This window comes from Sinocyclocheilus rhinocerous, unplaced genomic scaffold (assembly GCF_001515625.1).
Source record: "Sinocyclocheilus rhinocerous isolate Xijiao unplaced genomic scaffold, SAMN03320098_v1.1 scaffold1622, whole genome shotgun sequence".
Classification (NCBI taxonomy): Eukaryota; Metazoa; Chordata; class Actinopteri; order Cypriniformes; family Cyprinidae; genus Sinocyclocheilus; species Sinocyclocheilus rhinocerous.
The window spans coordinates 266,037-280,380 of NW_015654513.1; the positions used below are offsets into that span (position 1 = coordinate 266,037).

General features: G+C 37.0%; 2 protein-coding genes across 4 annotated transcripts in view; both read right to left on the bottom strand.

The window, feature by feature from the left end:
- grik5 (glutamate receptor, ionotropic, kainate 5) overlaps positions 1 to 6,538 on the bottom strand; it is an 85,493-nt gene extending 78,955 nt beyond the window's left edge. The window contains exons 1-2 of the mRNA XM_016524162.1: positions 6,341 to 6,538; positions 6,168 to 6,221 (exon numbers count right to left, since the gene is read on the bottom strand). The gene's annotated coding sequence lies outside the window, so the exon portion shown is untranslated. The remainder of the gene's footprint in view (positions 1 to 6,167; positions 6,222 to 6,340) is intronic.
- Positions 6,539 to 7,731: 1,193 nt separating this feature from the next.
- The window catches only part of LOC107717428 (zinc finger protein 184-like), a 22,393-nt gene continuing 15,780 nt past the window's right edge, over positions 7,732 to 14,344 (bottom strand). For all 3 annotated transcript variants that reach the window (XM_016524166.1, XM_016524164.1, XM_016524165.1), the window contains exons 6-7: positions 9,262 to 9,692; positions 7,732 to 8,262 (exon numbers count right to left, since the gene is read on the bottom strand). In XM_016524166.1, coding sequence (XP_016379652.1) covers positions 7,735 to 8,262; positions 9,262 to 9,692 — 959 coding nt within the window. In that variant the 3' untranslated portion in view covers positions 7,732 to 7,734. The remainder of the gene's footprint in view (positions 8,263 to 9,261; positions 9,693 to 14,344) is intronic.

The window sequence follows — 14,344 nt, forward strand, 5'->3', positions numbered from 1 at the left end:
TGCAAGCTGCATTCACTCTGACTCCAAACCCACTCCCTTCCTCATATGCTCTCTCTCTCTCTCTCTCTCTCTCAGCTCATTGTATCCCCATACCTCCTCTGCTCTCCCTCCAATCCAATCAGCTCTCACTCCTTCTCTCGCTGCTCCTTCCTGCACCCCTTTTCTCCTTCTCTCTCCTCCTCCTCCTCCTTTTTCAAAGGCAAATATCAGCCATCATCAGTGAGATCACAAGCTTCTCACACAAGTGTTCAAATAAGTATAGAAAACCGTCACAAAGGTAAAACACTTGACGTGCCTTGACGCAACAGCACACGCCAGGTAACAGACGTCACAATGCCAACTCAAACTACACATGTACCGATTATTTGAAGCATTTGAATATACAGAACAAGTTGACAAACTAACACAGAGATAGAAACCCAACAGGTTATACGTGTTTTAAAATGCATTTAAAACTAACAATTTCTTTCACAAAACTTAAGAGACTAATTATTATATTATATTATAATATTGTTACAGTGTTCATTAACGTTAACATTCATAAAAATAATAATACAATTTTAAAAAAAACTGTTCATTGTTAGTTCAGGTTCATTAAAGATTATTAAGATACAACTTTTGATTTTAGTAATGCATTCAAATAAATGCTGAAATTAAAATTAACTAAGCTTAATACTAAATGCTTTTGAAGTATTTTATATATAAAATAATTATTAATTATTATATTTATGTATTATAAAGTTTTAATAACATATATATATGCATTTTATATATTTGTATATTATATATTTTTATAATGTAATTTATAATTTATAATTTATAAATGTATATGGTTTTTTTTACCTTTATTTAACACAAACGGAAAAACAAAAAACTTGACAGTCAGATTCCACAAGCACACTGACATTCCTAATCCTAACAATTAACTTCTAATCATTTGCTAAACATGTGTGTCATGTCTCTTTAAGGGTTGTCATGTGCACCTGTTGTTAAGCAGGAGTCCCCTTCACTGCAGCCCTGTTTGTCTACACACTGGAGAATCATCCAGCCCTTTCCCTCTCTCTTTCCCTGAAACGGCTAAATATGCATTCAACAGCTGTCTCTCCACCTCTGCTCTGCTCTGCAGCCTCATCAGCACAGAATCCCCTTTTGATGCAACCGAACACAGACTCTCCAATAAGACACGAGACACAAATCTTGCGCTGGGATGATGGCGTTTCAAAGCCTTGTGTTCTATACCTGTAACCGGTGGTAAATCCTTGAATACAACCCTCATTTCAATAAGATTCCCTTGTTATTCTTACAGAGACAAGCAGAAACCCAAGGGTACAAGGCTGAGAGAGAGAGGGAAGAGGGATGAGGGAATGGAGGTGGGATAGGGAGAAGGAGGGAATGGGAAAAGGAAAGAGAGAGAGAGAATTGACATTCAGCCTGTGCACTGTGCCTCACTGGTGGAATAATGATTAGCTACTCAGTATTCCAGTCACACAGCCTCTACAATAAATGGGGGGAAAGAGGGGGAGTGAGAGAGAGAGAGAGAGAGAGAGAGAGAGATGGTATAGCAGTGTAACGAGAAGGACCGGCAGACGGAGGAGAGCGCGTGTGAAAGAGAACGGGAGAGAAATAGACCCGACTAGACCAGATAAGCATGACAAACCTTTCAACGGGAGGCTGCGCACACATGTAGCCATTTCAAAAACACACATGAGCATAATATGGCATTTCCCAGCACCGCCGAAGCCGGTGTATGATAGCTATATCAGCATATTCGCACCTCATTCATCACGTTTAGCCTCTCTCTCGCTCTCAAACACACAAAGACGAAGGGTCAGAGCAATCCATGAGGGCCAGAGCTTCTTTTCCATATACAAACAAGCTCATGGGTCTCTTTTGTTAATGATTATATATACCGCAGCATCGCACATACACGCGCTGCACTACGGATATAGCACACACACATACACAGAGGGGCAACACACAAGGGGGAACACTCTGTCAAAGTCACAGTAGGTACAGCTACCTCAGCAAAGAATCAGACGCAGAGAAAGAGAGGACTTATATGCACGCACGCCACACAAATATGCAAATATCTTTATCATTTAAACACAAAACAGATCTCATCACACCAAAGTCGCTCACTGAACAAGTAAAACAGATGTAGAAGAATCAGGGTCAGACATTTGCGGTCCGTCTATACCAGACACTAGTATAGTCTTTACTCACTGGTGTATTGTAAGGTCAGCAGGTTTCAGCTCAGCACTGAATATGCAGCCTCACGGCTTGTACTCATGGGTAGATAGATATTTATAGAATTTACAAGATAAAAAAGTATGAAGGATAAAGGCGAACAAAGTGGTTTTATTCTTCAAGGCTTATTGACTGAGAAAATTACACAGCTTTTTGTTTTCCGTTTTTTTTGTTTGTTGTTGATAATATTTTATCAGTTCATATGCATGATTCATAAAATTTTCTCAGATAAAACAGAGATTTTCTCAGAAATCAGATTTATGTAGCAAAGATTGAAAGAATATTCCAGGTTTGATACTGGTCTAGCTCAATGAACAGAATCTGTGCCATAATGTTAATTAATAAAAGAATAATTATGACTGGCCCTTAATTTGAACAAAACTCAAGGTTACGGTGAGACACTTATATGGAAGTGAATGGGGCCAGTATTTTTAAAAGCAGAATATAAAGCTATTTTATTTAACCACTTACATAAATTCTTCTGCTGAAACATACTATTTGAGCTGTAAAGTTGTTCATGTTATTTTTATGGTCATTTTAGTATTTTTCTTACGTTACGTTATCATGCCAACAAAGTAGATATAACGTTACACAGAAAAAGTTAACAAGCATTTTTTTCTTACGGGCTTGAAATTAATTTTCACTCACCAGCTGATTTGTCTACAAAAACAGCCATTCTGACCTTGCTAAACTACTAGCTAAAACAAAAATATCAGAAAATCACTACTTGGATTTATATTTAGTATTTAATGTGATTCAGAATTACAACTGAATTAAAATGAAAACTTTTAAGTTTTACAAGTCAATCATTGTTTATACAATAAAAATATTTCATTGTATTTTTTTCAATAATAGCCTATTTTATTAATTTTATTTTAATTTTAAAGGCATAGTCTTTACGCTTTGTTTTTCTAATGTTGGAGGCTCCTGGTTGGAGGGCATGATTTATGAAATTAGATTTTTTTAAGAAAAGGACAAATCTGTCGAAATTCATTTTTGTGGTAATCAACATTATGTGAAAATGCTGTTGATTGATCTTAACTTAACTGAACGGGGAATATTCCTTTAGGTTTGATAGCATTTTTATTGTACATTATGCATGGTTCAGAAACAACTGTGTTATCAACTGTGTTGTCAACAGAAAGTAGATTCAATCAAAAGCATTTTGTATAAATCGATTATTGTATTTATTTGTCCCCTAAAGCAGTTCAATGGCAAAAAAAGACCGCTGGTGCATCTTAAATTGCCAAATTGCCCATTTACATGAAGGTCACGCAGTAATTGCTAGACAAAGTCTGTAAATTAATGAGCTGGGGAAGATACCTATCAAATAGCTATTTGGGAATTCAGTGCAGAGAAGGGAAATGCTGTTTCGATATCACTGTCTATCATTTATGGGACTAATGATAATGATGCAGCAGCTGTATGGGGGAGGAGTTCAGCGGGCCCTGAGTAAATTGAGGGAGCAAAGAAGCGAGTGCAGGCAAACGCTATGAGCTCCAGTAATGGCTCTACTTAGCCTCAATCTCTCAATGAGCTGAGGTAATGGAGCTCAACTCAAACCTCATTCAACTAGTGAAAAGTCATGAAGAGATTTGCCGTTAAAGAGCCCAAAGTGCTGGTTTCACTGCAGTCATCACTTACATCTAAAACTGCAGGATCATTTACTGTGTTTGTACTCTGGGGGGCTGGTGAACATCGAGAAAAAAATAGAGAAAATTTGAAATTTAAACCACTTTTTTCATTTGTTCAAATTTCATTTGTGCTTGCACGGAAAGAGAGGCCTGATTCTCAGCACACTATTCTGAGGCAAATAGGTTGGACAAATTATGGCTCTTTTCTGCAAATATCTGACCATTTTTCCAGGAGTAGCACACCTGGGACCGCACATTATACATTCGTGCACCATATCTCTATGTTGCTGGGCAACCATAAATGGCCTATAGCAGTGGCATAGCGTCTGGGCATGCAGGGTATGCAGGTGCATATGGGCCGGGGCAGTTTGGGGGCCCGCCGAGCTGGGGGGAACTTTTAATTGAAAAGAGGGAACGAATAGAGCCCTGCATGGGCACGGCCCTTGTCCAAAAGCTTATGAGAATTTTCGGCCCGAGTCCGACTAGAGACCGTGTCTTTTTTCTCTCTCTCTCTTCCCCATTACACAGCTATTAAAATAGTTCAGTTTTGGTTTTTAATGGCAAAGTGGTCATATTTCTTTTTGCTTCATCAAGTTAATTTAGAAACATGTTTGGAACATTTTATGTTTGTTAAATTCAAGTTTTTGTTTTTTAAAGGAACGACCAAGTGGCAGCGGCAATTACTATTTTAAAACAAAGTAATTCAAATCGAAAACAAAAACTCTTTCATTATGTAATTTCTCTCTAAAGGCACATCCAATGAGGAGATGGCGAGTCAGGTTCATTCATTTTTGCAACATTGACTCAGAAAACATTAGCTTATTAACAAAAATATTCATGTTTATTTCGAGCTACAAATATTAAAGAAGAAAATATTGATTCATATGCAGCTTGAACTAAGGCAAATTATTTCACTACAGATTAAAGAGCGTAAAAAGACGTTTATTGTTTGTATTTTGTCATAAAATTGACAGAAGGTTGAGACTTTGTAGTAACAAAGCACAACGCTGCGATTATGGAGTGGCTTGCGTGCTACAAATAATGAATGGACTTGAAAACTTTAAACATCATTTCCAAGCATTAGCCTATATACCGTAAATAAAACAGCTTGTGAATAGTCAATGGGGGGGGGGGCTACAAATTGTTTTGCATATGGGCCCGGGGCTGACTTGCTACGCCACTGGCCTATAGTGAGGATTATGAACTATATATTACCTGGCTGAAGAATTGCTTATTCTTCTATTTTTACTATCATTATTATTATAGGCTACATTTATCTTTTTTATTGAACCCTGCTTTATTGAGCCCTCCTTTGTTGCTGTTTGATGACAGAAATAACTTAAGTCAAATAAAGTTTTGCATCACAGTAATTTTTAAGTTGGTTTCTGCTTTGTGATCTGCACCCCTAGGGCAGCGCAATCTACACTGTAAAAAATAAGTGTAATTTTAACTGCAAAATTTTGTAAAAACGCTACAGAAAAAAACTGTTAATAGGTTAACAGTAAGTTCCCGTACTATATACAGGGAAAAACGGTAAAATATCTAACCAGACATTTCATGTAATTTTACAGTTTTTAGAAGTAAAAAAAACAAATATTAGAAGTAAAAATAACAAATCAATGTATAATTTACAGTCAAAAACTGTAAACTGATATTCCCAGAATTCCCTGCATGACACTCCACATTTGAAAGTATTTTGTTTAAATAATCATGTTTTTTTAATAGTTTTTGTTATTAGTTATGTATATTTGGGCTTTATGTTACATCTTCTGTTGTTTAATGAAAGTTTAATGCATTATTTAAGTATCATGTGTGTTACCATGATGGTGTTTTGTGTTTGCATGAATGACTCTGTGCACCTTCTATATATTAGTATATACTTCTGCTTGTGGCGAAGCTACTTGTGATGAGCTTTGATTCTTCATGTGGCTTTCTCTTTTACCACCTGCATTATTATGGCGGTTGTCAGTATGTTAAAGGTACAAAACAGATTTTAATAGCAGTGTGCATTGTTGAATTTACTGGTTTACATTCAAATTTTCTTGTTTGTAAATTACAATTTTATACTGTAAAATTTACAGTTTTGGGCCGTAAATGTGTTTACTTGGTTGTGTCAACCACAGCTGCCAAAATTATTTTGTAAAAACTACAGAATTTTTTTTACAGTGTATACTACCCCCAGTTATAAACCCAAATTATTAAACATAAATAATTAGCGTACTATTACTTAGGTTTAAAAAAAAAAAAAAAGCACAAAATGGTTAATGGTGATGCAAGCAATGTTACCCTTTCTAGAACTTCCGCCACTTTGAGAAACCGCTGCTTTATCTTTACCTTTACCTATAAAGCAGAAGCACACACACACAAAACCCCACAACAAAACACACACACACACAAACGCCATCCGTTTTCACGTGTCTCTCAGCTACCTCAAACTTGAAAAGCTTAACAATACTCACTTTAGTCTTGTTTGTGTTTTTTTTTTTTTTTTTTGGTCTCTTTGTTTATCTATTACTTTTGAATTTGTAGCTGTTTAAATCGTAAGAATTCGCGAACATTCCACAGGCTCCAAACTCACCAAAACCGATTCAAGTTCATCCGTCACACGCTGTTCTTCCGGTTCCCATATGTGGACTGCCAGCTGTGAACGCGCAAAATGATTGACAGACACAAGCTTACAGCAAGTGCCATGTTTTCAGACAATTAATTGCATGTCATTTATAATTAAATGAATATGTATTATAGTTTAAATTTATATCAAATGCAATTAGCCAACCCACTCAAGTATAACTATAAGCAATTTCTTCATTTGTAATTTCATAATTACTGCTTAATGTTTTGATAAGCATTTTGGCAGAATAAAACATGCTTTAATGTAATTTCTATTGAAACATGTATGTCATGTATTTAGATATATTTGTTATTAAGTTACAATGAGTACATATAAAATATATTAAATTTGAATGAAATAAAAAAAATAATCAAGTGCTTTAATTGTGCTTTAGTATGTTGGTCAATGACAAACGATTATTAAAACAGTTATTTAAAATGTACTTTAAAGTAACATTTGTAATTTGACGTTACAAAGTGCACTTTTTTTAAAGACGTGTTTAGAAACAGTCATGAAAATGTACTCTCTTTAAGTATACTTAAGTGGCCTTTTATACTATCTGCAAGTACTATACTTCTAAGATTTAAAGTACACTACAAGAGCACATTCAGAACAATTCTTTTTAACATGGGAATGGCCATTCTGAATTAGTAGTGTTTAGGGTGCAAGAATACTAGAGTAACAATCCTGGTGTAGAAAAAATGTAATGATAAAAAAATTCTGACATGGCACCTTTAATTCATTCGATATGATCAGCAAAAATTATTTTCCCGACTGGCCAAAGCTTCATGTGCAGTCATCAGTGAGTTGACAAGAACATTTCTACTTCATCAGCGACTTCATTTCAGTTTGCTAAAGTCAAAATCTCTTTAAATGAAACAGTAGCAGACCCCAACACGCTCAAGCTTTTTATTAAAATTAAACACCACAAATTATGGTCCACTTTTTGTATTAAAGGCAGATAAAACACTCAAACCATAAGATAAAATCAAAGCGTAACTACAGTGTTGCCATTCATATGCAAAAACCTTTGTGATTTCATTTTCTCCAGGGTAAAGATGCCGAGTTGTTGTATTTCAATACTGCAAAAGCAAAATATGTCCTAATCATCTCTCAGAAATCCACACATAAACTTTTAAGTCAAGTCCTGACCTATTGTTGTACCTATTGCTGAATCTGCCTTTCTCTTTCAAAAAAATAATAAATTCTTCACGTTCACCCCCCATTCATCTGATTATGTTGTTACACGGTCTCCTCTAAGATAACCTCAATAGTGTGAGGCACATCCTGACCCGCCACTACATTAATCGAGGGAACTGTGATAGTTGGCACAGTGATGGTGGGCATGGAAAAGTTGGGGTGCAGGAAGACCACAGAGGAGCTGCCTTCCTCTGCCATCAGCATGCCCTCCTGGACCACAGGCATGGCGGATGAGGAGGAGGATGGTGAAGATGAAGCAGACTCCTGTACTAAGAGGATGGTCTGCACCGCTGCATCATCATCTGCGTTCTGTGCGGAAGGATCCACGGGGTCGTTGGCGTGCAGACGCATGTGTTTGTCGAGGTTGGGTCGTGAGCGGAAGGCGGTGGGACACCGAGGGCAGATGTACGGCCGCTCGCCGCTATGCACACGGGCGTGCTCCGTTAACCTCGCTGCTACGCTGAAGCTTTTACCGCACACCCAGCATGTGAATGGCCGCTCGCCGCTATGAATGCGCTCGTGATCCTGCAGGTGCGGAAGCTGCCGGAAACGCTTCCCACAATGAGAGCACTGAAACAGAGAGAGCAGGTGAATGTGTGAAAAAGAGTGAGGCAATGTTATTTTCATCATTACTGATTTGTTAATGAAAGAATTTCTGATTTCGTAAATGGTAATGGAGGTGAGATGAAAAAATTCAATAATTAAATGATTTCATTTAAAAATGCCATTGAAAAAATATGACAAGAAAAAATGAATGCCATAATGTTATTAGTAATAGCTTGCAACATGGAAAATAAATATTTAAGTCTTTAAAGCATGACAAATTTACAACACAGAAACTTGGGAAAAAAGTGGCCAATAAAGATGTATAAAATATATTTTATCTACTATTTTAGTAGCTTAGATTTTCATATTTAATGTTGATCGTTTTTACTAATCGTTTAAAATTCTTAAATGTTTATACATTACTCATACTCTCCAAAGATGCATTATTTGGTCACAAATACAGTAAAAACAGCCATATTGTGAAATGTTTTTATAATTTAAAATAACTATTATCTATTTTAATATATTTCTAAATGTAATTTAAAAACTTTTAGCAGCCATTACTTCTTCAGTGTCACATGATCCTTCACAAATCATTGTATTGTATTGTATTATTGATTTATTATTATTATCAATGTTGAAAATAGTTGGGCTGCTTAATATTTTTGTAGAAACTGAATAATTTTTCCCAGGATTCTTTAATAAATAGAAAGTTCAATATAAAGGCATTTATTTATAATAGAAATACTTTGTAACACTATAAATCTCTTTACTGTCACTTTTGATCAATTCAACACATCCTTTCTGAATAAAAGTATTTAAAAAAAAAAATCATACTGATGGCACATACTTGAATAAAAGTATAATATTATATTTTTAGCCAGAGTAAGCCGGCCTAAAACTAATGACGTAAAAATGTTTAAAGAAAAAAAATCACAATAAATATGAACACTGGAACCAGCACTTATTTGAGCCATTCAGGACCTCTCTTTCCTGAAAAAAAAAAGAAACACCTCAAAATACCTCAAAGGGTCTCTCGTTGGTGTGCGTCCTCATGTGAACGGTGAAGGTGGATGCATAGGCAAACTCCTTTCCGCAGAACTCGCAGGTGAAACGGCGTGGGGCGTTTCTTTTGCCTAATGCTCCACAGCAGTGGGCCACGAGATGCTCCCCTAGAGCAGCGCTGGAAGCGAAGCGGCGTCTGCAGGGGGTGAGAGGGCACCGCAGGGGCGTCTGACCCGTGTGGGAGAGGCGATGCAGGTCAAGACCATCCTGAGTGACGCAGCGGTGGCCGCACATATCGCACTCCAGCTGACCTCCCACCTTGCCTCTTCCCTGACCTTTATATCTGCGGCGGCCCGTGTCCTCCCCTGTGCAGCGCTGCAGGTGTGTGTCCAGCACGGTCTGATTCAGGAACTGAGAGCCGCAATTAGGACACGTCTTTGGTTCTTTATCTACAAACAAAGACAGAGAGTTTGAGAGTGGGGTAAGATAGAAGTGAAAATTTGGAATATTGCATAAACATTTCCAAATAAAGCACAGTTTCCTTTCTGTGTGTCCAAGAGAACTAAACTGTTGCTTCCTGGGAAACTGGCGCAAATGATCAATAATAAAAATGGATTGCTGCAATCGGGGAAGCCACTGTGGCTCTTTTCTCCTACATAATAAATTATTTGCGCTTAGAGTTAGTAGATGAAATGCAATAACAAACACTGTCATGTTATCTTGCATTCTGAGGCGAATGCCTGATGTGTGGGAACGCACTCGTGTTAGACAGTTCTGGGAGGTAATTATGTCAAATCATTGTAATGACAGACTTTGGCTTAGGCATTTCAGAAAGACTAAAATAACATTTGAGATGGTAAGTAGTGAGATTGATCTGCTGGTTAATCCAATTGTCCAATCGTATGATCTGTTGAGACAAAGTCACATGACTTTATATTCAAGAATTTATTCAGTAAAGATTTTTCAATAATTAAATTATTGAAAAATAATTGAAATAATATTTTAAAATAATCAATAATCACATTTAATGTGCATATTTTCTAATCAGATTAAAAAAAGATCAACCTCAATTGAGCACTTTGTTCATGCACATTTTAAAATTGTATGCACTTCTTACCATTTCCATACAGCTTTTTTATGATGTCCTAAAACGCATGTAAAATTATGTGGATGGAAACTACTACTGTGTTCACATGTCCATATTTAAATCATCATACAGCACTAGACTGAGGGATGAAAAATGATACAATTTTTAGGATGAAAGGATTTTTTAACAGAAATTTAAAAGTGAATTCTCTAGATGCAGGTAAAATATATTTTATATCGAAGCTAATTTGTCCATGTCTAAAAACATATGTCATACATCTTGATGAATTACCAATGCATGAAACCATTGAAACAAATTAATGGCATAGTTCACCCAAAAATGAAAATTACCCCATGACCCTCAAGCCATCCTAGGTGTATATGACTTTCTTCTTTCAGACGAATATAATCGGAGTTCAATTAAAAAATGTCCTGCCTCTAACAAGCTTTATAATGGGGTTGAGATTTTGAAGCCCAAAAGTGCTCCACACGGCTCCGGGAGGTTAAAGGTGGGGTAAGCGATTTTTCAAAAACGCTTTAGAAAACTGATTCGGGCCGAATAGCAAAACAAACTTGTAGCCAATCAGCAGTAAGTGGTGTGTCTACTCATGATGTGGAGGAGAGCGCGTTCAGTGAACAGGATGGACATTAGCGAGCCAAGCGACAGAAAGATAGAGATGGCGGATAAAAAACAAAAGAGGAAAATGTCTGCGGAACAAAAGAAGACTTGAGGCAATAAGGCAAGAAGTAGGACCCGTGTAAATATTGGATCAGCTTTCCAGCGCTGGAGAGAACTCAAGGAGCGGAAGGCCTGCGATTGGACTCTGAGGTTGCTTTGTTTCTTCTCGATAGGTGAGTAACACCGTGTCTGCGCCGCAACAGCTAAAGTCTGTCTTGAAAATCATTTGAAATTTGTGTCAATACGTCATAAATAGAACGCAGCAGCAGTTTTCTGTCGGGGATTTGTCGTGTCGTGCCACTCGCGTCCGGTGTAGACACGGTGTAGCATTGGTTTTGCTTTGTTTCACAGAACTAATCGTTGCCTGGGTTGCTAACGTATGTGTGGGGCGGAGCTATCAAAATAGGGGCGAGAACCTTTTGGGGTAGGGGCGTGTTTGTTTTGGTGATTTCAAAGGTCAACATTGGCTACCAGAAATCGCTTACCCCACCTTTAATAAAGGCCTCCTGAAGAGAGTTAATGTGTTTGTGTGAGAAAAATATCCATATTTAAAACTTTATAAACTGTAATCTCTAGCTTCCGCTAACTGTCATACACGCGTTCACAAGAGAATGGCGTTTCAGAGGATGATGTAGGACGTAAGCGTAGCGTAAGCTGCAAAACGAGTATTTGTAAAGAAAAACGCATCGCTTCGCTTCAGAAGGCCTTTATTAACCCCCTGGAGCCATGTGGAGTACTTTTTACGATGGATGGACGCACTTTTTTGTGCTTCAAAATCTTGACCACCATTCACTGCCATTATAAAGTTTGGAAGAGCCAGGACATTGTTAAATATAATTCTGATTATATTCGTCTGAAAGAAGAAATTCATATACACCTAGGATGGCTTGAGGTTGAGTAAATCATGGGGTAATTTTCATTTTTGGCTGAACTGTAATTTAGATTATTAAAGCGAACAATTTTTTCCAGATTGGTAGCCATGGGGTACTGAGATGCTTCAGGGTAAACTGTGCCTGTGCCCAATTAAAAAATACAATTAAAATATGAATAAATCACATATATCCTAACAAGTGAACTTTACCCTGGACATGACAGAGTTTACCCCCATGATGGGCAAGTTATGCAATAACTTTTTACCAATTTTTTTTTTTCTGAGAAATATCACCTCTTTCTGTTAGTTGTTCTGCTCTCTCATTTCTCCTTGAACAGAAAACAATGCAAGTTAAAAGTAGCCGACTTACCTTACTCTTATACTTATAAAATGCATCCTAAAGTGCTTATCTACAATAAGAGAAATGGAGAGGCACACAGATGCTCCAGTCTCCGGCTTCTGATGTACCGGACATGAGAGATACTTATGTTTATGCACACGTTCCCTCACGCACACAAGCAAAAATAATCTTCTGCTTCTTATAGAGTGAGAAAAACAAACACGTATTGTTTGTTCCTTATCTAAAAAGAGGGCCGGAGACGGAGAGAGCAACACAAACACGAGCACACAAAAAGCTCCCTCTTATTTACACAGGACCAGTCAGAGAGAGCCGGCTGATAAACAGACATTTCACAGAATGCACAGCGCATACGCAGAAATAACAGCACTTTATGGAGTTCACCGGTGATGTGATGTTTAGATGCAGAGCATTCAAACTGTCAGGCTGTGACTCAGCCTCACTGACCTTTACAGGCTTTTAAAAGCTTCTACTAAGCAACTCTGCACTCCCTTATTTACACCTGTATAAAAAATCTATCCTGCTTTGTTCTCCGTTTCTGTTCAGCTAAAGAGTGGAACAGCTGCGGCAGCGGACTGATCCGTGTAAGAGCCTCTGATCAGAGGTGACAGTGATCAGCAGCTGATCTTATCAATACACACACAACCCATCCTGATCAATGTGACCTTTGACCCCATCTATTTACATGGAAGCAATCGATGAAAGCTCATTCATTTGACAGATCTGTCAGAGAGTTTGTGTGTTTGTGTGTGGTCAGAAACACAAACATTAACCCACACAGAGCTGTGAGTCGAAAAGAGAATCTGATTAGGCCACTTAATAAAGTGAGTTTGTGAGTGTACTTGGGATATCCATGTTGATTTACTGCAATTATTATATAATATATTGAACAGTTATTACAAGTAGCTTTAGAAGTAGCTTTGTTTTTATTATATATATATATATATATAAATATATATTTTTTACAATTGTATATATATATATTGTAGTAGTAGTAGTAGTTTTATTTATCCCCTAGGGAAAATTCTGTTTCAGTGGGTTTCAACATATTAATGCAGTTATTAATGAAGTTATGAGAGAGAGAGAGAAAGAGAGAGAGAGAGAGAGATTAAGCGTGTGAATTACCTGAGTCTGCGCATCTCAACAGTGTTCGGCAGCAGCATCTCTACTAATAGTGAAACTGATAGTGAAAAGTTTGTCTGTTTCAAGAATAGCGCAGTTATTACCTCGCTTGTGAGAAATGACATGTAGCTTTTAAGTTGCCTAAGTATTTTACTGATAAAAATCGCCAGAGCAGCGCTGACAACACGTTTCTGTGAGAGTGTGTGTCTGTACTGTATGTGTGTTCATTTCTAAAAGTGAGAGAGAGCGGGATAAAGAGAGTATGTGCTTTCCATACACAATAACCATAATTTTGAGACATGAAAATAATTTGTTGTTTTAATCTTGTTGTTTACTACATGTATTTGCTTGGTCAGTGTCATTGTTGGTTTTGGTTCTTTTGCTGTTGTAGGCTGTAAGGACCTTTGAAATAACTAAAATCATTTGCCGAAGTGATATGAACATGTAATGGGGTCAAGACCTGCCTGGAACTACTTTAGCTATGCGTTTCCCTGAAAATAATTGCACACCTTCGAACATTCATCAGCCAATCAGATTCAAGCATTCAGCAGCCCCTATATATATATATATATATATATATATATATACACACACAGTCATGGCCAAAAGTTTTGGCAGTGACAAATTTTGTGTTTTGCAAAGTTTGCTGCTTAAGCTATTGTGGTGTTCATTCACATTGTTTCTAGATTATTGTGTAGAGTGATCAGATGCATTTTAAATGGCCTTTTTTGGCCTTTTATTAAGGCCAAAAAATGAACTTTTCACAAAAAAAAATGTTTTTTTATTTAATTTTTTTTTATCTTGACACAAAATGACCAGCTAACATTAATTGACTAATATCAGCAGCACATGTGAAAGTGTGAATGAGTACTAGTCAGGTGAAATCACTATCATACTAATTAAGATTGTAAGAGCAGACTGATTGCTATAAAAGGAGGGAAGAGGCGCTTCCAATCATTGTGTTCTTGTTAGCAATGGTTACCTC